Here is a 24,393-nt window from a genome sequence, read left to right on the forward strand (position 1 = left end):
GTTAACAGGGACGAAAATCAGACATAAAATAGATGAAAAAATTATCCTTCTTAAGGGGGTGTCCCAGCTCAGCAAGCCAGATTTTTAAAGGCCAGAAGAAGCCAGCGTGACTTCTTCACTTGGGTATTTGGCGCATGCGCGCCACAGGATGTAGGCCTCCATTTGCATTTCCGAATTGAGAAAAGCATTTTCGTCACACTTTTGTTTTCTCTCTGAAAACCTTAATGGTTCCCAAGATGTAATAGACGCTTCCGAAGCCGTCTCCAGCCCTCTTGGATACTAAAAGTTTTTAAATTACCTTTGTTTATCTTCGCCTTATTCAACAGAATGCCTGAATTCAAGCCATTCAGTCCCCCGCGGATCGGTCAGCGTAGTGCCTTGTGGGAATTGTAGTTTTCACCGCAGTTACAGTTGCTTTAAGCACGAGTGGCGTGGTGAGTTGTTTAATGAAGTGAACTTCGTTTGTCGGCCATCCGTACAGTTAAGTTTGAACTTCTTCTGAACTTCATTTGCTTTCCTGTGATGTTTATGCTGCATCTCCATGATCTCCCTTCTCTGAAGAGTTTTGCGGCTTGGAGAGAGTTGTGAAAAGCAAGGAACCCTAGACTGGCTTTTCTTGCTGCTGCTAGGGCTGAGATTGGTGGTTCCTGGTCGATGTTATGTATTTCCCTGTTCTAGATCCCTTGGTATCCCGCCCCTCTTTGGGACGGTAGTAATCCACACGAGTCAAACTGGGAAGTCCATGTGCTTTTTCCTCAGATTCGAAAATTGGAAGGTAACAGGCACCTCAGGATTCCCGTTCCGTCTTCTGGCTTAGGGATTGCTACTGGTGTTGGATGAGGTCCTTGGATCCTTGTTTAATGAATAGAACTCGTGTGCTTTACTTTCCATTAAATCGCTTCAAACATATAATCTTGGTTTGTTTGTAAGGGAGAAACAAACAAACAAAATCTGTTTCAAGAACTTCACTTCCACTATCTTAATTTTCCAACACCTCAATTTTACATAGTGGAGTGAAGCTGTTTTATTTTTAAGTCTCATTCACTCACTACAGAATGACCTTCTATTTGTCTGGTTTTCGGAACTTTCCGAAACTTTGGAAGAGCAACCCTTACTTTGAGCTAGGCCCTGCAACCTCTTCTGCCTCTTTCTTTCTCTCTGTTCACTGTGTCATCGGGAACCAACAGAGATTGTTTTCTGCTAAACCCACCACCCCTCCAGATAGCAAAACACTCGATCTACTGGTTCCCAAAGCTAGAACACTCAAGAAAAGAAATGACAACAATAAGCAAGATCCTCACTATTTTGCTGCTGGAGCAGCTAAGAAGAGGTCCCACTTAACTGGAAACTCTCAGAATCAAGGTAATGCCATGCATGTGAGAAGCACTGTCCAACTTCCAACTAAACCTTTGAATTCCGAAGAGTGGGATAAACTTAAAGAAGAGTTCAGAGGAAAGGCCAGTTTTGAAGACTTCATCATTTCACAGATGGCACACAGCTGCAGTTCAGTAGATGTGGCTAAGTCTCTCCTGGCTTGGGTAGCTGCAAAGAACAATGGTATTGTGGGATATAATTTACTCGTCAAGTATTTATATCTCTGTGTCTTCCATAAGCAGACGTCAGAAGTTATTGATGTCTACGAAATCATGAAAGCCAAGTACAAGAGTTTAGAATCTGGGGGTTACACCCTTCTCATCCGGGGATTAATTCACTCAGACAGATGGAGAGAGGCCTTGTTGCTGTTAGAAGATATTAAAAAAGTCATGGTCCCCTCCAAGAAGAACTATGGTGACTGTATACAAGGAGCCCTCCTTCATCAAGATGTGAACATGGCTTGGAGTTTGTATCAGGAATTGGTAGGTCATAATATCATCCCTCTGTTGGAAACTTTAAAAGCCTTCTTTGATTATGGCAAAGACATAAATGATGATCAGTATACAAACCAACTCCTGGACATCCTTTTGTATCTAAGAGATAATCAACTGTATCCTGGGGAGTCATTTGCACACAGTATAAAAACGTGGTTTGAAAGGTAATTTTGATTTTGTATGTCTTGTTTATTAGTTGCTAAGACTCCTTTTATTCAGTTTATGCCTTTTCCCATCTTCAGATAAGAGAGAGTTGTTTCTCCTTTAAAACAAAATGGTCTCTTAAGAGAGTAGAAGGGATGATTTGTGTTACTCTTACTTGTCACATGAATGGAAATTATAGAGCACCTTCTGTTTTTATATAAGCAGATCTTCTGACGCATCTAACATGGGCAACACAATAGCAAGTAAAGGGTTTGTGTCTGTGTGGGCATATGCATGTGGCAACAATAGAGGTTGACTTTAGGGTTTCTTTTTCTTTTCTTTTTAAATCAAATTCCACCTTACTTTTGAGACAGGAGTTTCTCACTGACCCTCGAGCTTAGCATTTTGTCTAGACTCACAAGTTAGATCTGTCTGTCTTCACGCCCATATTGCTAGGGTTACAGGTTCAGGCTGCTCAGATATTGGTTGTGCAGCAAGTACTTTACCGGATAAGCATATCCTTATTTTCAAAAGCAGTGGCTGACATAGTGTGCAGTAGGTAGGCTGTAGTCCGTGTTCCATCACCTACAGTGATTAGAGAGGATGAAGCAGCTCCCTGATACTCAATTAAATGGAGAGCCATCCTTCCATTTTGAGTCTTGTTTGTTTGGCTTTCCCTCCCCTTGCGCCAAACTTTCTTTTGCTTTGTCTCATGTTATTAACCACATAAATGTCTATTGCTTCAACGTATGTATGTGTACGTGCATGGCGTGTGTATTTCCGAGACAGTGTTTCCAGACAGACAGACCCTTGGATGTCCTGGACACTGTAGATCAGGCTGGCCTCGAACTCACAGAGATTCACCTGCCTCTGCTTCCTAAGTGCTAGGATTAAAGGCGTGCGCCATCACTGCCTGGCTGCTTCAGTCTTTGAGTTTCATTTCTTGACCCTTATTTTATTTTCTCTCTTTTTCTTCGTATATCACGTTTATAGAACTTCTAGGTAGCAGTCGTGTTTGATTATCTTAGTATACTTACTGATTATCAAAAGGAGTCCTAGACAGTGTAAAAATCTTGGAATGCCAAGGGGCTTGGGTTTTTTTTTGTTTAAAGAACACTGGTTTTGGAATAGAATTTTAGAATTTAGAAAAGCATGTGTAGAAATAACAAAAAGAACTGATGGGGGAAATTAAGATTGAAAATAGGGATAATTGTGGGGTTTTCTTTTGTTTAGTTTGTTTTGGGTTTTTGTTGTTACTGTTTTTGGTTTTCGAGACAGGATATCTCTGTAGCCTTTAACAGCCTTGGCTGGCCTTGAATTTAGTGATCCACCTGTCTCTGCCTCCCAAGTGCTGGTATTAAAGGTATAAGCTACCATCCCCTATCCCTGCCCGGCTGGAATATTTGTTTGAATGCAGTTTTAAATTTGAGTGAGAGGTTATGGGATCTGAAATAACTGTCAAAGGAAAGAAGGCAATGGAATCAAGAATCAGTAGGAGGTGATAATTTATATAATATGAAAGGATGTGGTGGAGGGAATAAATCAATAAATAATTTTTGAGTAGTTCCAATTATGCTAGAGCTGTGTATACTTCTGGTCTACTACATATTAGGATGCCATTCTCCATCCAACTAGGCATGCTGTTCCTAGCAGGAGTCTATGAGATAACAGCAGTCCAAGAAGTGAGAGAAAGTACTCCAAGCTATGGCCATGTCTAACATGCTTTATGAAGAAGGTTTAAGTTAGGTGTGATTTAAAGATTATATCTACTTTTTGCATTCTTCTAGTAAAGGTAGATTCGGATATGATTTTGTTGTTGCTGCTTTGTTTGAGACAGGGTCTCTATGTAGCCCTGGCTGTTTTGGAGTTCTCTATGTAGACCAGACTGGTCTTGAACTGACAGAAATCTGCTTGCCTCAGTCCTCCAGTGCTGGAAATAAGGGCATGGGCCAGCATGCCTGCCCTTAGACAAGGCTTAAAGAAGAGGAGAGTTGTCAAGAGATGAACCGAAGGGATACTGTAGGAGACAGTAGAACACTAACTACCTGGTCCTTAACCCCAACCACAGCCTAGCAGCTGTCGTGAAAACTATCGTAAGAAAGTATTCTGAACGTCTCGTGCTCTTCCTTACCAAATGTCTAGATAGTGTCTTTAGGTTCAGCAGGAATTTTAAGCTTGTGGATAATTGGGTTTTGTGATCTTTTTTGTAGTATTCCTGGAAATCAATGGCAAGGACAGTTCACCACAATTCAGAAGAGGTAAAGACCATTATTTGTCTCTAATGTTTGGTTCTGGTGTAGTAAGTTCTGCTGGTATTGACTTAAAAATAGGAAGGGCTGGAGAGGGGAGACAGAGGCGAAGAGCTGTTTTGTATCGTGAAGAAACAAGACAAAGATGGAAAGAGAGAAAGCCCTGAGATAATTTTTCTTAAAAACAAACAAAAAACATTTACATTTTCACTTTATTCAGTGTGAGGGTCAGTGGACAGCTTTCAGGAAGTCGGTTCTGTCCTCCTACCACGGCCATCACTGGGATTGAAATCAGCCTGTTAGGCTTGACAGCTGTAGCGGTCATTCATTAATCTGCTCTGAACTCCTTTGGGTCCGAGCCTTCTCTACACCCGCCCAGTTGTTTTGGATTGATGAATGAAACACACACACACACACACACACACACACACACAGACAGCCTTATTTTTAATATTCCCTAAGCAGCTCACATTGGCTAACAGACTCTCCCCTCCGATACTCTTGAGTTATTACTTTATAAAATCTATACTTCATTTCTGATACCCCAGACACCAATTCTTGCATATTGCTTACATGCTTTCTCTCCTACTTCCTTGTCCTGGTGATTCTCCAAACTCTTCCCTTGTGCTCCCTTGCCTGGGAAATCTAAAGTCCCCCCACTGTCTCACTGCCCAGCCATTGGCCGCTGGCAACTTCAGTTCACCAATCAAAGCCAACAGTGTCTTCCAGGGTGACAGTCAGTCCCCAGGTAATTTGGGGAGCTGAATTAACACAAATAGCATTAGAACCAATCCGCAACAACCACAGACACCCTTATCTACTGAGCTGTTTTTGAAGCCCCCGTGGTTCTTTCAAGAGTGTAAAGCATATATATATATATATATATATATATATATATATATATATATATATATAATATATATATACATACATACATACATAAACATAAAATGCCTTAGTAGAAAAACTTTTGTTTTCCATCTAGATGCCTAGAGATCCTGTCTTGTGGGTTTTCTGGCGTACTGATAGGTGATATCTTTAGTTTTACAACAACAAAAAAAAAAATCAAATAAATGTGATCACAAAGGTCATTCTAGGAGACATTATTTAATACAGACTATTGCAATTACAGTGGCCGGTGTTCAAACTGTGGCAGAACCTTAGAGTCCATTCATCTGAGTCCAGAAGAGTATGAGTTTCTCAAGGAGAAAATCATGAAGGACGTGATAGATGGCGGCGACCAGTATAAGAAGACAACCCCTCAGGTGAGTGTTCTCAGGTTGCTGGTCTGGGGGGGAGGCCAACAGGTTCTTCCTTGGAAAAGCCAAACGTTCGAAGTCTCTTGTGGTGGTTTCATTACAGTTAAAATAGCTGTGGGTGGTATATAGGCGGCAACTGTGACTGTTCCATTAAAACTCCCCATGAGGACTAGGAAGAGGGCTCGGTGGGTGGAGTGCTTGCTATTCTGGCTCAAGGACCTGAGTGTAGATGCCTAACACTCATGTAAAATCCAGACAGGCCCATGCATGTGACTCCTGGGTCTGGAGACAGGAGGATGCAGAGGGCTTGTTGGTCATAAAGTGGAGAGTGAGGAAGGAAGACTCCAGAAGTTTCCCTCCAGCCTCTCCATGTGCTTACACAGGCACACACACCCTGGCCCTGCAAAACCAGAACACCATTAATGAAGACAAACAGGATAGATTTAGCCCATGGTTATAACTGTGTCTTCCACAGATTGATCTGAGAGTTCTGTAGAATAACTGGGTATATTACAATCTTTTGAAGTCAGTCTGATTCTATCAAATCATAATTTCAGTGTTCGAAGTTGGGTGTGGGCCCAAGATTCTTCCTGTTACAGGGCACAGGAGGTGAGGCGTGGGGAGCTTGATTGTGTTTATCTTGAGCTAGTGGTGGTGCTGAGCTTCAGGGAAGCAGCTGAGGCTAGCCTTTACCCTGGAGTGTGTGTCAGAGGGTGGGGTCAGCTCTAGCTTAGCTCAGCAATTGTCCTTAGCCTGGCTGTAATTGTGGCAGGAAGCACAGAGAGGCTTAGGCTGGAGCTCAGCAGTCGAAGACCCCTTCCTTGTTCCCCATGGCAAATCTTGACAGTCCATGGCTCTAAACTGTTTATTTACTGTTCATCATGGAAAATGGATGCATACTGTACTAACTTCTCAGGGTGATCCTGAGATCAAATATCTTTTGCAAGGATGAATATCTGTGAAGAGGAGCTTATTGGCTAAACCCTTGGGGCCTCTAGGTACCTTCTTACCATGGAGGACTCTGTTCTGGGCCTACATAACCACAGGTCACATTTACTTATGTGGGAAGTGTGGCACATGTTTCAGGCCAGGGATTTGGCAGGGAGCAGGGAGGCACCTCCTGTCTCACATGTGAGTTTCTGGGGGTCTCAACCTGTTCTACTCACCACACTTCCTGGCATGGTTGGCCGTCCCACAGTTGGGTGCTTACTTTTTTTCTCTGAGTACTATTTTCAGCAAATTCTTTTTTTGTTTGCTTGTTTTGTTTTTTGAGACAGGGTCTCACCATGTAACTCTGGCTGGCCTGGAACTCACTTTGTAGACCAGGCTTGACTCGAACTTTCAGAAATCTGCCTGCCTTTTTCCCTTTCTGGTTAATAAGTAAACTGTGAGGTAGCATCCCAAGACAATGCTGATAGCACATTGCCTATTAATCTTTTACCCAGTGTTTTTAGCATCATGGAAATAATCATTACTTTTTGACATTATACAAAGGTGCTTTTGTCCCTGTTCCACATCTAGTAACTAACGTTGTGTTGTATGAAATAGTTTCTCTCTTTCTATCTTTTTTGTCACTAGTGCAAATACATAAGGACTTTTCATCCCTCCCCACACCCCCTTAGGACCTTGTCTTAGTTAGGGTTTTATTGCTGTGAACAGACACCATGACCAAGGCAACTCTTATAAGGACAACATTTCATTGGGGCTGGCTTACAGGTTCAGAGGTTCAGTCCATCATCATCAAGATGAGAGCATGGCAGCATCCAGGCAGGCATGGTGCAGGAGGAGCTGAGAGTTCTACATCTTCATCCAAAGGAAGCCAGGAACAGACTGAGAATCCTCAGGCAGCCAGGAGGAGTGTCTCCAAGCTCAGCCCCAGAGTGACACACTTCCTCCAACAAGGCCACACCTTCTAATAGTGCCAATCCTTGGGCCAAGCAGATTCAGACCATCCCAAACCCATTGCTATCGTTCTGTTGGTTTTCTCAGACTTGGCTAGTGGGAGCCCCTTCAAGCCAGTTCCTGTCTCTTTTTATGCCTGTTCATCCCAGACACTCCCCATAAGGTGCGCCAGCCCCAGCTGTGGAACTCCTCTCATTGGATTCTTGGGTTTAACACTACCAATGGCTCTGTAGTGCTGGGATCCATTTGAAATACTTACTTATTCCAAATGAATAGTAGGAAGAGTTGTTCATTGTGCTGTACTGATTTGAACTCAGATGAAATCTTCCCCTTGGATACTGTTAGCGCCAGATTCTAGACAGTGGTGCAAATAGCAAAAGGATTTGATGTATTTAATTAGCCCAACCCACAGAGCAGCTGATTCTAATCATAGACATTGGGGACAATTTTTTCCTTGGCTCTTTATTAGCATCTTTTCCCCTTTCGTCCTAATTCTTGTAGTGTAAGAGGCTTACACTGTTAAAAATTAATAGCTACCATATTTAATAATCACAATGAAAAAAATGTTGCCCTCATCTTAAAGGGAGTATTATACATTACTCTGGAATCAATTATGAGAGACCATGGCGCAGAATGAAGATCCAGCTACCCCAAATTCCATGTTCCAATGTGGTAACAGTTTCATTTCATTTTTGTAGGAACAAAATAAAAAGTCATAAGTCAAGATACTTAAAAAACTACCTGGTGGCAATATCATACAAGCAGGCTATGACAAAGTGGGGAGATCTCTATTGTAGGCCTCAGATGCCCTGATGACATTCTTAACCTTTGGGCTGCTGGAAGCTAAGTGTTTGTTTCCAAAAGTATTTACCTAATGGTCACAAGGATGTTAAGTCACACACAGAAGTAAACAATAAACGGCTACTTAGAGGCTTAATATAGCCCAAGATAAGTCTGCCCTGGACCTTCAACATTCGTACTTTCTATAATTATTGGAGTTCCAATCAAGTCAGTCAACCACTTAGAATGCTGGACGTAGCTGCAGCTTTTTTTTTTTTTTCTTGAAATTTCATTCAACATTATGAATGGCATGCACCTCTCAGCCTGTTACAGTCCCAAAATCCAAAACCTCAACTAGGATATGAGCATTTTGAAGTCAGGAAGCTCAGGATAAGAATAGCTGTGGTTACAGTACATGGCTGTATTGATTCAGGATTTAATTTCTGCAGGGTAGATAAGGCAAGAGTGAGTTTTAAAGCACTTCTGCTGAATAGCAGTGAAACCCACTCATTCTGAGCCCAAAGGGAGAAATTAAAGGTGATGGTAAGTCGGGTGGACAGAGGAGATAAAGAACTTAGTGCTTTTGTTCCTGACTTCTAGTTTCTCTGAAATGCAGTAAGCAAACTGTTCATTTAAAGGGAAGAAAAATGATGGTGGCCGTAGGGAACTTAAAGAGTTAAAGCCCTGGACATTTGGGCTATTTGTGAGATGGTGAATCAGAGTATGGATCTAGTGCCCCAGCTGAAGCTGGAGGGCACGTTACTAATGGCATCGATCTGTCACAACAAGCCATTGTGAAGTCCTAGGCTATCTAGCTATAGGAACAGAAAAGACAATTTGTGGTGTGAGCCTTTGCTAGTCTGGTACAGTTGTGGGAAAGTAAGAGCTGGGAGTATGGGTGAGAGGTGGTGCTGTGAATGAGACAGAATTTAACAAGGAAATGAGGGAGGGTGGAAGGGAGCTTGTGGACTTGGAGCAGAAGAGAGGAGAGGAACGGAGCTCCTTGCTGAGCAAGCTTAAAGGGCATAGGGTGGAGATCAGATTTCCATCAGTGTTGCCTTGAGTTGGATTCTAGAATGTGTGTGGAGTTCAGATGCTGACAAAAGCCAAATAGACTCAAACAGGCAAACTTGAAGCTGGAGATGAATGCCAGCTCACAGAGATGTTGAGAGTGCCCATGAAGGTTTATTTTCATTTTATTTACTTTTTTTTTTCAGTTCTAGGGATTAACCCCTGGGCATCCTGCATGTCAGTCAAGTGTCCTACTGCTAGGCTATGCTGCTAGTCCTGCTTGCTTCCCAAAGTCTCTTTCTTCTTTTAAGACAGAGCTTCTGCCAGGTGTGGTAACTCACACCTTTAATCTTGCCATTCTAGGCAGAGGCAGGTGGATCTCTGAGTTTGAGGCCAGTCTGATCTACAGAGTTCCAGGACAGCCAGGGCTGCACAGGGAAGCCCCGCTTTGGCAAACAAATAAAAAAGCTTTACTGTGTAGCCCCTGCAGACCTCAGCTTGCTACATAGACCAGGCTGGCCTTGAACTCGTAGAAATCTGCCTGCCTCTACCTCCTGAGTACTGGGATTAAAGATGTGGGCACCACACGTGGCCTCTCCCCCTATATGATACTTACAACCACATCTATGAAATACTTGCCATGTGTCAACATTTTGCTTTGCCACTTGGGTTGGGGATGAAAACAGAGTCAGGTAACCACACTCTTCATCAATATACTGGTGTCTGGAATAATATCCAGCCAAGAACAAGATATAGAATGATGATATAGATCAAGGGTCAGCAAACTATTGATCACAGGGCAAATCAGCCTGCTATCTGTTTTTGTCAATAAGACATTTGTTAGAACACAGACAAATTCATTTACTTAGGAACTACTTGCATTTGTGTTTGTCCTGAAGAGTCGAGTAGGTACATAAGACTATGAGGCCTGCAGAGCTGAGATATTTACCGTTCGGCCTTTACAGGAAACATTTGCCAACCTGTGATAAGTGAGTAACAGAAGTCTCAGTGGAAGGAAGGAGAGAACAAGTCATGGGTTAAAGGAGCACTGGGAAGAGAAGGCTTTAGTGTCTGTGGTCTGTCCTGTGCTTGTTGTCTTTACAGGATGAGCTGATAAAGGTAAGATTGAAATACTGGAAGCTAGGCAGGCAGCTTCTGGGTGCTCCAGCCTAAATGAGGGTAAAGAGCTACATCGTAAGGGTGTTGTCTTAGTCAGGGGTCCTATTCCTGCACAAAATATCATGACCAAGAGGCAAGTCAGGGAGGAAAGGGTTTATTCGGCTTACACTTCCATATCCCTGTTCGTCACCAAAGGAAATCAGTACTGGAACTCAAACAGGTCAGGAAGCAGGAGCTGATGCAGAGGCCATGGAGGGATGTTGCTCACTGGCTTGCTCCCCCTGGCTTGTTCAGCCTGCTTTCTTATAGAACCCAGGTCTACCAGCCCAGGGATGGCACCACCCACATGGGCTGGGCCCTCCCCCCTTGATCACTAGTTGAGGAAATGCCTTACAGCTGGATCTCATTGGCATTTCCCCAACTGAGGCTCCTTTCTCTGTGATGACTCCAGCTTGTGTCAAGGTGACACAGAACCAGCCAGCACAGGTGTCTAAGGAGTTGCTGTGCTTTGGGAGCATCCTAGGGGACAGCCCAGTGTTTGGTTTGTTTTCAGTGCCTAGGGAGGAAGATAGAAGGGTGTGCAGGGTCTGAGATGGGTCCTGGGATGGATGAGTGACATTGATCAGAAACAGGTGTGAGGACAAGATGACACTTTAATTTCTGGAAGGAGTTTTAGCGCTAGGAGACGAGGACTTGGGTCAAGCTCTAAGAGGAGAGTTAGTGTTGGAGGTGTGGGGTGCCCTCCTCAATAGTAAACGCGACCCTAAGAATGCCTGAGCTCATCCAGGGAGGGAAGAGTAGGGAGTAGGTTCAGTCAGAACCTGGTGGGAATGGATGGGAAGACGTGTAGGAAGGAAGGTCAGAGAGTCCCGTAATGGTCAGGACAGTGTCATAGACTTCAAAGAGGTGACAAAACTATGGAGATTTGGTAAGAGGACTGATGAATAGTGACTTGATAGCCAAGAGGTCACTGATGGCCACAGGAATAGCAGGTTAGGCGGTACTGTCAGGGCCAAGTTCCGCCGGGTTAGAGCGGCAGAATGAACACATTCAGTATAAATCTGCTTTTGAAATGCTTGCTTAAAAATAAGAAAGGGATAGCTGTTCATGGCTGGAGAGTGCGGGGGGGGGGGCAAGAGAAGAGGGGGAGCATTTGCTGGGCAGAGCCTCTCTGGTGACAGTATGCCCGGCTCCTGTTTGTAAGCATAACAGAATCATGAGCAGTGTCAGGGGTGTTCTCTTTCACTTGGCGTGAGTCTCAGGCTGGACCAGTCCTTGGTTGGTCATCCTCTCAATTTCTGCTCCATCTTTAACCCTGCACATCTTATAGGCAGGACAAATTGTAGGTCGAAGGTTTTATGACTGGGTTGGTGTCCCTGTCCCTCGCTCCATACTCCCTATTGCTAGGAGTCTTAGCTAGGATCGCCCTCATAGATTCCTGGGAGTTCCCATTGCCCTAGGTTTCTAGCTCATCCCAGAGATTCCAGTTCCAATTCCAGTTGTCTCGCTCAGTGCTCTCTCCCTCTGTGGTCCTCCCCTCCCCTCCCCTGCTCCCTCCTGTTCCCATCCTCATCCCCACCCCAGTTCAGTCCCTTCCCCTGTCCACCCATGATGTGTGTTCCATTTCTCCTTCTCAGTGAGATTCCCGAGTCCTCCCATGTTTCTTCGGTTTATGCTTTATTTGAGGCAGGACCTCCCAGGTGCTGAGCCAACACACCAGAATCTGCACGACCTCTTTAGGGTGTCCCCAGGTGCATGAATGGCTTATGCCTATGATTCCAGCCCTCTGGGAGGTGGAGAAGGGGGAATGGGCGTTCAAGGTCCTTCTTTGCTAAATAGCAAGTTGAAGGCCAGGGTTGCATGAGACCTTGTCTCAAAAAACAGCAAATTAAGTTTGAAGTTTCTGGCTGGAGAGATGGCTCAGCGGTTAAGAGCACTGACTGCTCTTCCAGTTCTGAGTTTAATTCCCAGCAACCACATGGTGGCTCACAGCCATCTGTAATGAGATCTAATGCCCTCTGGTGTGTCTGAAGACAGTTACAGTGTACTTATATATAATAAACAAATAAACCTTGAAAAAAAAAGTTTAAAGTTTCTCCAGTGTAGTAACACTCTTGAGATACTGAGGGATCAGACTTCAATATGTGGAATTTGGTGTCATTATGATTCATCTCATAACACTAATTATATATATATATTTTAAACCAGGTGCTGGGTTCATGCCTATAATTGTCCCTCTCAAAAACAAAACAAAACAAAAAATACCATCTGGTATTATAATTTAATACTGGCTGTAAGCTATCTGGTTCTAGGAACATTACAAATATGTAGTCAACAAATGACTGCCCACTCCCTATGGCATGCTTGTATTTGGGATTTTGAAGTATAAACCAAGGAGTAATTTGCTATGTCCAGGTAGAGTTTCTTTGTCTACTTTTAAAAGATTATAGTGCCCTCTGACCTCTACAGACACCCGGAACAGACATTATTGAAGCTGTTATGCACTTACGTCTTTCCCTCAAATAGAACTTTTTGTTCAAAATAATATAAATGTTCAAAACAAAATAAGTGAGCTGAACCCTCTAGTGAAACGCCTGTTATCCCTAGTTCCTGGTTCAAACAGTGCAGGAGTCTCTTAAACACTACTAATATTTGAGCCCTGCCCCAAGGACATTTCTGTTTTTAATCCACTTATGAAGATTTATTTTTGCTTACTTGTATCTCTGTCTGTGTGTGTGGCAGAGCTGGGGTGTTGTGCATATGTGACTGCTGGCCTCACAGAGGACAGAAAACGGCATCGCATCCCCTGGAGCTGAAGTGCAGGCTTTTGTGGATGCTCTCTTATCTGATGAGCCATCTCTCCAGCTCCAGATTTTTATCTTTTAAGGATAACTTTCCTGCAGTATGTTTGGCAAGAAGAAACTGCATACAAAGGGTATAGCTTGGTGAGTCTGGGCATACGTGCTTGCCATGCAAGCCAGACTACCTGAGTCCAAGACCCAAAACCACAGTGGAAGGAGAAACCAAATTCTGAAGGTTGTCCTTCATTTGTACACCTGTGTGTGGCATGCACCTGCACATGCACACTGATAATACATAAAATAAAAATTCACATTATTTATGCTTTTGTAAAAGTTTCCCATGACTGCCCAGTGACTTTGTATTGATGACTTAAAACAACAGAGATTATTGTCTTGCAGACTGGATAATAGAAGTACGAAATCAAGGTATTGCCAAGCTGCACCTGAAGGCTCCAGGGAAGAGGTCCTGGGTCCTCTGTTCCAGCTTCAGATGCCGTCCACCCCTAAACGCTCTGTACCCTTGCCTTCTTTGCCTCCCTGTCCTAGCTACCCTCATTTAACCTCTGGCTTGAGACTGCAGGTGTTTGGTTTTCCAGCTCCCAGGTGACTTTCAAGTGCAGCTGGGGCTGGAGCCAGCACCCAGAGCAAGATTCTGATGAACCTTACTGCATAGCAGCTTCTCTGTGGGGGGAGAGAAAGCATCTCTAAAGATGAAAGAGCAAAGAAAGCAACTTTTTAGTTTTTCTGTTTATAATTAATTAATTTTGACACACAAAAGCAGTATTGTGTTTTGTTTATTGTTGTTGTGTTTGTTTACTTATTTATTTATTCATCCAAGCAAGGTTTTTCTATGCAGTCCTAAGTGTCCTGAAATTCACTGTGTAGACTTAGGCTGGCCTTGAACTCAGAGATCTGCTTGTCCCTGTATCCCTAGGTCTGGGATTAAAGTTATTTACCACCCCACCACAACCCCCGGTTGGGTTTGGGTTTTTTTGTTGTTGTTTGCTTGTTTGTTTGTTTTTGAAACAAGGTCTCTGCATAGCCTTGGCTCTCCTGTAACTCATTTTGTAGACCAGGTTGGCTTCGAACTCACAGAGATTCATCACTTTCCCCCAACCCCCAAGGACTGCAATTAAAGGTGTGCACCACTTCATTGGGCACAAATTTAGTTTTTTGCTCAGGTTGCCTAATATTAACTATTAGCCAAGACTGGCTTTGAACTCATGACAAACTGCCAGCTTCACTTCTCCAACTGCCAGGATTTTAAGTGTGAGCCACACTCCTATTTTAAACATTCGTTTGCAGTTCTTAGACAGTATGGCCACCAGGTGGCAATAGAGTACCGTATAAATTCCAGTTAATTGGGCAAGTCAGTCCTGTTAAAAAATTGCAAGTTTCTCTGACAGGTGACTGTCATTTTGTTTTCAGTTAGGGGATACTGGTATTCTTAACATTTAAAATTTTTGCTCACATGAAAATTCAGTTCTTTAGGGTTGAAAAATGAGCTGGTTGGTAACATATTCGACTAGTACTCGAGAAGGCCTGGGTTTAATCCCAATGCTTTATTAACCTGACGTGGTAGCGCACACCTGCAATCCCAGCAAGTAGAAACAGGAGCGTCAGAAACTCTGGCTCATCCTTGGCTACATAGTGAATACAAAGCCAGCTTGAGACACACAAGACTGCCCCCAAAACAGACAGACAACCAAATAAACCTCCATACATTTTATTAAGGAAAGTGTCTGTGGGCAAAGAGAGGTGGAAAGGTGAACCCCCTTCCCTGAGACTGTCTTGTCACGGATGCCCCCACCCTGTCCCCTTTGCCACCATTCTAGCATTTCTTATCCTGTAAATTACAGATTCTCTTTTAAGTAGCTTTCATACTTCTCTTATCTTAAAAAACATATTTCTAGCTCAGTGATGGTGAAGCACTCCTTTAATCTCAGACTTGGTGGACAGAGGCAGGTGGATCGCTGCGAGTTCAAGGCTAGTCTGGTCTACAAAGCAAGTACAGGACATGCTTTGTAGAAAACTTGTCTCCAAAAACCCAAGTGTGTGTGTGTGTGTGTGTGTGTGTCTGTGTGTGTGTGTCTGTGTGTGTGTGTGTGTCTGTGTCTGTGTGTGTCTCTGTGTGTGTGTCTGTGTGAGTGTCTGTGTATGTGTGTCTCAGTGTCTGTGTATGTTTCTTTGTAAAATTATACTTTCCCTACACATTTAAAAATACTTTGGAACAGCAGGTAAAGCACTTGCTTTGCAAGCTTGAGGCTTGAGGATCTGAGCTCAGTACCCAGTCCAGATCCACGTGAAAGTCAGCTGTGGCAGTGTATACTAACTTCAGTGCTGGGACAGGTAGAGAAAGGAAGATTCTGGAGGCTTTGATGGCTAGCCGGTCTAGAGGAAACTCCAGGTACAGTGAGAGACATTTCCTCACAGAGTAAGTTGGAAAGCCATAGAGGAACCTGCATGTCAGGCACCTGCATACATATACACATGTACCCCACACGGGCAGACACATTCATACAGATACACACAGATCGAGAACTTGAGCGTTGTTTTATGTGGGGTTATAGCTACTGATGTTTCTGGTTTAGGAATGTACTCATAGTAGTCTTTAAAATTAGAACTATTGCATGGGCACGTTTTGTGGAAATTGTGTTCAAAACAAAAGATAAGTAGCAGCCGTGAGAAAGAACTGCATTTGTTTTCTTTGCAGGTCTCTTTAATTATACAGCGTAATAGGCCACTTCTTAAAATGGCAAAACAATTTATATTTAGAAGTAGCCAGCTGGACTTAATTTACATGATTCTGGCTTTGTTGGCAATGTCTATAGCCTCCATTAGGAGTGAGATGAGCAGAAATCTCTCTAGGGTTCCCATCTTGGCTTCCTCAACGTCATGGAGTTTATTCCCAGTCTGTTCGATGCGATGTGACCTTGTCAAAGTGTTGTACTCCTAATTAGGCAGAATTTGGTGTTGGCATATAGTGGTTCAGATCGTTCCTCCTCAGGGCATTCCTCATGAACAATGCTGCTGTCTTGGGAGCTGAGAGTCTTGGGAATTTTAAAGTGCAGAGGTGGGGGTGGTGAGGCTGGATGGTTTTACATTTTGTCACTGCTCATGCTAGCCTCAAATGCACAATGTAGTCCAAGCTAGCCTTGAACTCACCATTGTCTTGCTTTAGCCTCTGATGCTGGAGTTACAGGTGTTATCCACTGTGCCCAGCCTGGGCTATGCCTTTTTAGCTGTGAATTTGGCTGTTCGAGAGATGTGGGTTTCTGTGCTTTCAAGTATCACCTTTCTTATCTATTTTTAATGTATACAAGCGTTTTGCTTGCATGTATGTCTGTACACCACTTGCCTGCCTGATGCCTGCAGAAGATAGAAGAGGGGGTCAGATCACCTGAAACTGGAGTTCTAGGAGGTTGAGAGCCAGCTCATGGATGCTAGGAGCCGAACTCATGCCTTCTGTGTTGTTTGTTTGTTTTTAACAAAATCTCAGTCGTTCAATCTTACCAGTGAAGACTTGGGAGCCAGATGCTGGGGTGAAAACCTGCTAGCTCAGAAAGGCAGAGAAAACATTCAGTTGACCTTCCTCCTCAGCCAGTGTCCCATAAGGAATTCCTCTCTCGTGCCTCTCAAAAAACCTCCTTCAAACTGGATGTCCCTTCCTTCTACTTCCTGTGTGTCTCTCTGTCCTTCTGACTCCCTTTTAATCTCTGATTTTATGGTCACTTCCTGTCACCTGGTTGCTTACTCTGCCTCTTGAACTATATAGTTCACTTTACTCATCCCTGTTTATAACATTCAAGCAGAAATCTCTTGGATTAAAGGTGTGAGTTTAGGCCGAGCCACACAGCTAAACATGGGTTTTTCCAGTAAATAACTCAATCTCAGGCTTCACACTGTGATTAAATATCCTGAAACACCTTTTCGAGAGCAGCAAATGCCATTTTAATGAAGGAGCTGACAGTCAACCCTGGCTGACCTGAGAGTCTTAGACCAGGTTGGTCTTGAACTCACAGAGATCTGACAGCCTCTCCCAGGATGAAAGGTGGGCACCACCACACTCGTCTTTCTACAGATGTTAGGGGTTGTTTTTAATTGCTTTAAGTTACAGGGCAGAAATCCCAGCTGTGGTTTGAGTGGCAGCTGGACACTATAGATGGTCTAAATTGAACTTTCCAGAACTTTCTGTTTTGCGTTTGAAGATCTTGCTATTTCTAAGTTAAATCATGGGGTTCCCAGATTTTTTTTTTTTAAAGAAAAATGTGGCGAATGGTAAGTTTGGGAAGCTTATGTATTAAGCATTATGATGCCCATGCATGAAGGACTGATTTTTAATAACCAAGGGACATTTTGTGCAGTGCACCTGTGACAGTCATTCACTGACTCTTAACCACTTTCTTTCTTCCTCAAGTCGCAACTGAAAACCTGAAGGTAGACATGTGATCTCTGGTCATCCAAGTGTGTCACCAAAAGGAGTCTGCTCATAAAAATGGAGTAGCCGATAACAGTCACTCCTAGTGCTGGTGGCCTCCACTTCGCCACGTGTACAGACATGCTCTCATATGAGCATTCACTGTGAAGGCTTGCTGCCTGCCTGCCTGCCTGTCTGCCTGGGAATACCTTCTCTATTTCTGCACTGTACTTCTTTTTTTTTTCTTTTTCTTTTTCTTTTGGTTTTCACCGGATTTCTGAAAGTTTTTATTTTATGCTCTACATAGAGGACATTGGGTTTCCTGGACCTTGAGTTTCAGATTCTCTGTGTGGATGCTGGGAATTGAACCTGGATCCTCCAGACAATAGAGTGTTCTGAACCACCGAGCCATTTCCCCAGCCCCCTTTTACTGGGATTTTACCAACTAGAGTCCAACCTCTTTTATGAGATTTGATTTGAAACAATGTACTTTTTTGTACTTTACTTTTAATGCGTCCATGAATTTTGTTTTACCAGGTCAGGATTGTGGTTGATGGCTCTTTTAGAGTTACACTGGCGATTTTTAGACATGGAGAATGTTTCAGGGGCAGATCTGAGAGAGGTGCTGGATTGGAAGGTACCTGTGGGTGGAAATGAAACAGCAAAGGGATAACGTCATGTTTAGGCATTACTGCATTATTTAAAAATTTCATAAGATATTTTCTTTATTTAATAAATGTTAAGTATGCACTGTGTTTCTGGCAATTTCCACATTGGATTATCTTTGCTTTAAGAGATTAAAATTTAATAAAAAGTCTGGTGGCTCATGCACTTTGGAATCCTAGCACTTTGGAAGCTAAGGCAGGAAAATTAGGGGTTCAAGGTCATCCAAGGTCATCCTCTGCTACATACTGAACTCTAAGTCAGGTTGGCCTACATGGGATCCTGTCTTAAAAACATGAATGAGTGGGTGGATGGATGGATGGAGGAACAAGTAAATAAGTAAATAAAGGAGCATTTCAGCATTTTGGAAATATTAGCTTATTTAAAAAATTTTAATTTAATTAATGTGTTTGTTTGCGGGAATGTGCACATGAGTACAGGTGTCAGCAGAGGCCAGAGGTGTTGGTCCCCCTGGAGCTGGGGTTATAGGTGGTGTTCAGAATCAAACCCAGGTCTTAATCACACAGCCATCTCTCTAGGCCCTAGATTCACTATCATCAGGGAAAAGTATTCCTAGCACACGAAAGGCTAAGGCAGAAGGATTGATCATGAGTTGAAGGGCAGCCTGGGCTACATAGTGAGTCTGAGGACAGCCTAGGCTATATGGCCTTGCTTTTAAAAAGTAAACAAAGAAAATAACCTGAAAATAGGGGATGGAGTAGTAATCCCAGGCGCCGAGTCGGGTAGATCTGAGTTCGAGGCCAGCGTAAGACCCTGTTCAACCAATATGACAGGGAATTGGCCCTCGTTCTCAGGTCAGGCGAGTTCACAGGCTCGCGGGGATTCACACTATTCTGTCTCCTGTATATAATTTAGATCGCCATTACTACATGTTTTTAACAGACACTTTACGGCCTGGTAACGTGTTTGCAATCTAAGCATGAAGAAGCCTTGAGTTCAGCTCCACAGCACCATGCAGATGCTGAACAGAGAGACGCACATCTGTAATGCACTCCTAGGGAGGTGAAGACAGGCCAGTCACAGTTCACTGGGTCGTCAGGTCAGCCACAGACCCTGCCTCAAAAACCAAGGGGGTTGGAGAAAACCATCTCCCAAAACTTGTCCTCTCACCTCTATACACACACATACCATGATACTTAAACATGTGAATACACACCTCATACACACAATAAACAAACAAATGCAGTGAAGTTAAAATAATAATAAAGTAGGAAATGATTGAGGAGGACATCCATTGGAAATATCTGACTTGTATATGACATGCAGGTGCACATCCACACACACACACACACACACACACACACACACACATACACACACACCCATATACCATACACAGAGACAAAGAGAAAGAACTGCTTCTTAAACAGATACACATGCACTTGCAGGTAAGAGTTATGGAGGGAGGTTTCAAAACGGCGCTTCATTAGTGATTTCCGGCAGAGCAGCACCCCTCTGTAATTTCTCCCCTTAGTTAAAACTGTATACCTATATTCATTGTAAGATGAAAACAATTTGGGACATCACTGGTTAAGCAAATTTCTTGAAAATTCTGAAATTTGCTGGGTGGATGTGGCTGCAAATGCTTTTAATCCCAGTTGCAGAGTCAGGTGGGTCTCTTGAGTTCCAGGCCAGCCAGGGTCACATACTAAGACCCTGTCTTTACCAAGACATCCCCAAGCCTGGAAAAGTGTCATGTCACCGTACAGTGGTACTATGTTCCTTTTTCTGTTTTAAAACAGCGAGATTCCATTTCTGAGTGGGGTAGGTACCACAGCTCATCTGGCTTCCAAGTAGGCTCTGGGGAGGCTTCCTCTTGCATCGAATTGCTTTTGACTAACAAACGTTATTAACTTTAAAAACCATAATAAGAAAAAAACCAATAGCCTGTAGGTGTGAATCCATGGTACCGTGAAACCGATAGCCAGCCAGCGATCTGACAGCTGTAATCCGGCAGCTGCTCTGCCCTGGCTTTTACACAGATCAGCTCTGGGCGGGGACACTTCCATGCAGGGAAATGGAGGGGCTGTCCTCCACAGTGCTAATTGGGAAGTGTGAGGTGCGGGGATTTCCATCCTTTGTTAATGAGGTCTCCAGGCGCATTTCCTCTAGGTTCTTGCGTGGGCCAGAGCTGTGGGGCAGCTGCGGGGAAGTGAAAAGTGATTTCCTGAGCTCAGGAGTCCTGGCTTTTCACCTGGAGATTTTATAATTGCAAGAATGGAATGTGCAAAGCTAGCTGTGGCTGGCTAAGCAGTGGGTTTGTTTTGTCGTTACGGAATTACGTTTATGCCCGGAGTAGCTGTGCACAGATGATTTGAATCTACAGAGCCTTCACGTTGTCGCAGCAACCAGCTCTTAATGGCGATGCAGGTCGCTGTTTGTTGCTTTGGACCTTAAAAGGAACAATCACATCCTGACAGGTTAACAAAAATTGTGACCTTCCTGTGCAGGTTCCCGTTGTACAAATGCTTGTGTTTTGTTGAGCTGAGGGTTTTACAGATTCTCTGAGATGAGAAAAGCTGCCAAGGATATTTTTCTTTTCAGGAAAATGTAAGGGCCTGCCTAGGCAGAGTGGCCAGGGGACAGGCAGAGGAGCTGGGCGTGATGGAGCCCAGGAACCATCTGGCTGAAGCTGAGGGGTCTGCTCAGAGTTAATACCTTCCTGGCAGTTTTTTGCCAGTGTCCTGAGGCCAAGTACATTTGTTCATTTTTCCAAAGTATGTTCTGGATGCCGGGGTGGGTAGCATACTACTCTAATCTCAGCATGCAGCTCTCTAAAGATGAAGGTCGGAGGGTAAAGAGGTCAAGCCCAGCCGGGACTACGGAGGCTGACCTTCAGTAAACAGACAAAGAGGTTCTTCTGGTGCTGCCCTTGCCTGCTGTCTTCTTGCCTAGGAAGAAAGGAATGTATCTTTTTCTATTCTAAGAGGGGGGAAAAACCCACAAAATATATTTAAGAGCTTTTACTGCCTGGAAACATAGGCCAGAAGTTTGCAGATAGAAAATTGTGATGATTTCTTCCCAGGCCACCTGCCATGTTGATTTTGACATCAGCCTCCACAGCTGCTGTCACAGAGACTTCGATATTTCGGTGCCAGGATCGCCAGAGTTCACCTCTGGAACCGCTGCTTACAGAGCTGTTGATGAGATCCTCCTGGTCAGCGGTGTGGTCAATAAAACTATAAACAAGTGTTTAAGTCCAAATTTAAGTTTATTTCTACTGTATTGGGATAAAACTTTCTATTGCGTTTATTTAATGGTGCATGTGTGTGTGCATGCTCGCGTGTGTGCATGCTCGAGTGTGCTCCTGCTTGAGCACACACACAGGACAGATTTCTGGAGTTCTTTCTGTCTTTACCACATGGGTCCCAGCGTTGAGTTCTGGTTGTCTGCATTGGCAGCACTTGCCTCTACCCATTGAGCTGTTACTGCCCTGGTCCTGTTTTAAACGCAAGGTAACCGTAGCCGTGTGTTTACGAGTCATTTTTAAGTGAGTCAGTTACAAACTCAACTTGTCAAAAAATGAATTTGCTGGGCATGGCTGTGTGCGACTTTAATCCTAGCATTGTAAGGCAGAGAAAGGCAGATCTCTGTGAGTTCAAGGGCCTCCATGGCAGATCTAGGCCAGGCTAAGTTACATGGTAAGACTCTAAAACCAGACAAGCAAGCAGGCAAACCAAGTGCTTTATAAATGCTTCCTCCTGCAGCTCTCAAGCTTCCTTTGGCTTTCCTTTGTTTCCTCCTTATCTGGACCAAAGTGATTAAAGCTGATTTTGTGTCCTTCCTGGCATCCAATTTGTCACTGATGTGATTTTTGCATCGTTTCTCTCTGTTCACTTGCACTAATTCTGTCCAGGCCTGTAGTGTCAGCTCAGCTTGCACACTACTTCCTGTCTCACTTGTGTATACGCTCCCCTCCTAACATCTGTTCTCCCTGTTCTGTTGCCAGATTGGTCTTTCAGGACACAGCCTTAACCTTATCAGCCTTTGTCCAAACTCTTCTGCAGTGCACACTAACTTAATCATCTCTTGTCCACAAATCTGCAGTTTCCTACATCCATGCTAAAGGTAACTTTTCCTAGTTTAGCCACAGCCTACATTTCCTCCCCAGACACCTGCTTCAGCCAATACCTACCAGTTCTGGGCCACTTCTTAGTGTCCCACCCCCTTCCCCATATGTGATTTTTTTTCCTCCAAATCCTTGAGGCTTTTTTTAAAAAATTATTTATTTATTTTAGTATGAGTTCACTGAAGCTATCCTCAGACACACCAGAAGAGACAGATTGGTTGTGAACCACCATGTGGTTGCTGGGATTTGAACTCAGGACCTCTGGAAGAGCAGTCAGTGCTCTTAACCACTGAGCCATCTCATCTCTCCAGCCCCCTTGAGGCTTTCTTGAGTGCCTTTTCTGTCTTCTTTCTTGAAATTTTTTAACTAATATTTTTATTAATTATTTGAGAAATTTGCACAATGTATTTTTAGCAGATCAACCCCCAGCTCCTCCGTGATCCACTCCACTATGAAATCTAATTTCTATTGCCCAACTTTGGGTATGGGGTCTGTGAAGCAGGTATCTATCACACAATTAAAGATTATACATACATGAAACCTTTACAGTATTGGGTTTTCATATAGCTTTCCCAAAAGCTCTTTAGTGTTAGTTTCCCTCCCTATATTCCCTCTTCTTCCTACCCTCCTAACCCTGCCCCATCTAACCCCCTTTATAACTGTATTCTATCTCTGCTCTGTGTCTTTCTAGACTTCTGTAGTCTTCTCTTGCTTCCTTATTAATCCTGTAACAAGAACTCTGTTAGTAGCACCTGCTGTAATTTCCTGAATCCTTGGTATTTTGTATACCACAAATACAGTTAATAATACAGCAAATAAGCAAATGTTAGACTTTGTCAAAGCTACTGTGTATTTAGCTGTAGCATTTAGTAACAACTGTCTGGAAGAGGTATCTCCTTTACAGGGAGGGAACCGGGTTCAGAGAGGTCTCTCGTTCACCAACAGCATACAGTGTAAGTGGTGAAGAGATGATTCAAACCTCGACCTGTTCCCTACACCGAGTTAGTGGTTCTAGCCTCCTCGTTACACCGAGGCACATTTTTACGGCTAAAAAAGTATTGCTTAGCTTGCATATTTGCTTAGTTATGGCAGAGGAGTGGTTAGGTAATGAGAGTTAGTGATTTTTGTCAGGAAATGAAATCAATTTCAGCTCTGTCAGAGGTCTCAGGGACATAGAGTTTCCCTTACTGTCATTACTGCTGGGCCGACTGAGTCACCTTCCAGTTCCCACTCGAGTTGGCCCTTTGTTTTTGTAAGTGAGGCGGTTGGGGAACCACTGGTGAGTTGCACACGCTTATCATTGAGCTAACAGTGTTCCCGGGATATCCCTGGGGTTTCTGCCTCATGCCTCATCTCTTCCACCCAGTCATTCTTTTTTTTTTTTTTTTTTTTTTTTTTTTGTGGTGCCTTTTGTTTTCTAAGGTAGGATCTCACTGTGTAACTCAGTTGGATCTCAGATTTAGAATCCTCCTGCCTTGGTGTCCAGCTCTGTGATTTGAATGGGCCACTGGGCCTAAGATCTACTATATAGTTATTTAACAGATTAGACTCAGTGCCGTTTCTCTCAGGCATTCTCCCTTCTTGGGATTTTAGTCCTCTGCCCCCTCTGTTCCCCACCCCTTTTCTTTTTTGTATGTGTGTTTTCATTAAAGGAGAAAAAAACCCAAAAAAGCAGGCTTGGGTATGGTAATAATCTCAGTACTCAGAAAACATGCAGGGAAATTCTTTTTCTTTTAAAATTAGGATTAAACCTAGTTAGTTGATAATTGTTTCAATTGTATGAGAACGTCTAAATCAAAACGGCTTTTTGAAGACACACACTGTCTTCAAAATTACACTTTATAAACAAAGAGCTCACTTAACTCTGTGAAGTCAGGAATAAACTGGAAATTGGCAGTAAAGATTGCGTGCCTCGATAATGAGAAGGTGGACTAGAAAGGTTGTCTGCTGGAGGACAGAAAGGGAATGGGAAGTGAGTTCCTCGTGAACACGACTGATCAAGGCCAGCTTGCTCTACATAGAAAGTCCCAGGTTAACCAATAGTGTATAGAGAAGCAAAGATTATTGGTCTTTCAGGCGTCTTTCTCATT

The 24,393-nt window shown here is 43.5% G+C and overlaps 1 protein-coding gene across 1 annotated transcript in view; it reads left to right on the forward strand.

The window, feature by feature from the left end:
• The first annotated feature begins 416 nt into the window (after positions 1-416).
• The window catches only part of PRORP (protein only RNase P catalytic subunit), a 74,929-nt gene continuing 50,952 nt past the window's right edge, over positions 417-24,393 (forward strand). Inside the window, exons 1-3 of the mRNA XM_080915177.1 lie at positions 417-2,032; positions 4,223-4,270; positions 5,394-5,526. Of these exons, the coding sequence (XP_080771303.1) occupies positions 1,056-2,032; positions 4,223-4,270; positions 5,394-5,526 (1,158 nt within the window). The 5' untranslated portion in view covers positions 417-1,055. The remainder of the gene's footprint in view (positions 2,033-4,222; positions 4,271-5,393; positions 5,527-24,393) is intronic.

Source organism: Micromys minutus (genome assembly GCF_963924665.1).
Source record: "Micromys minutus genome assembly, chromosome: 1".
Lineage (NCBI taxonomy): Eukaryota > Metazoa > Chordata > Mammalia > Rodentia > Muridae > Micromys > Micromys minutus.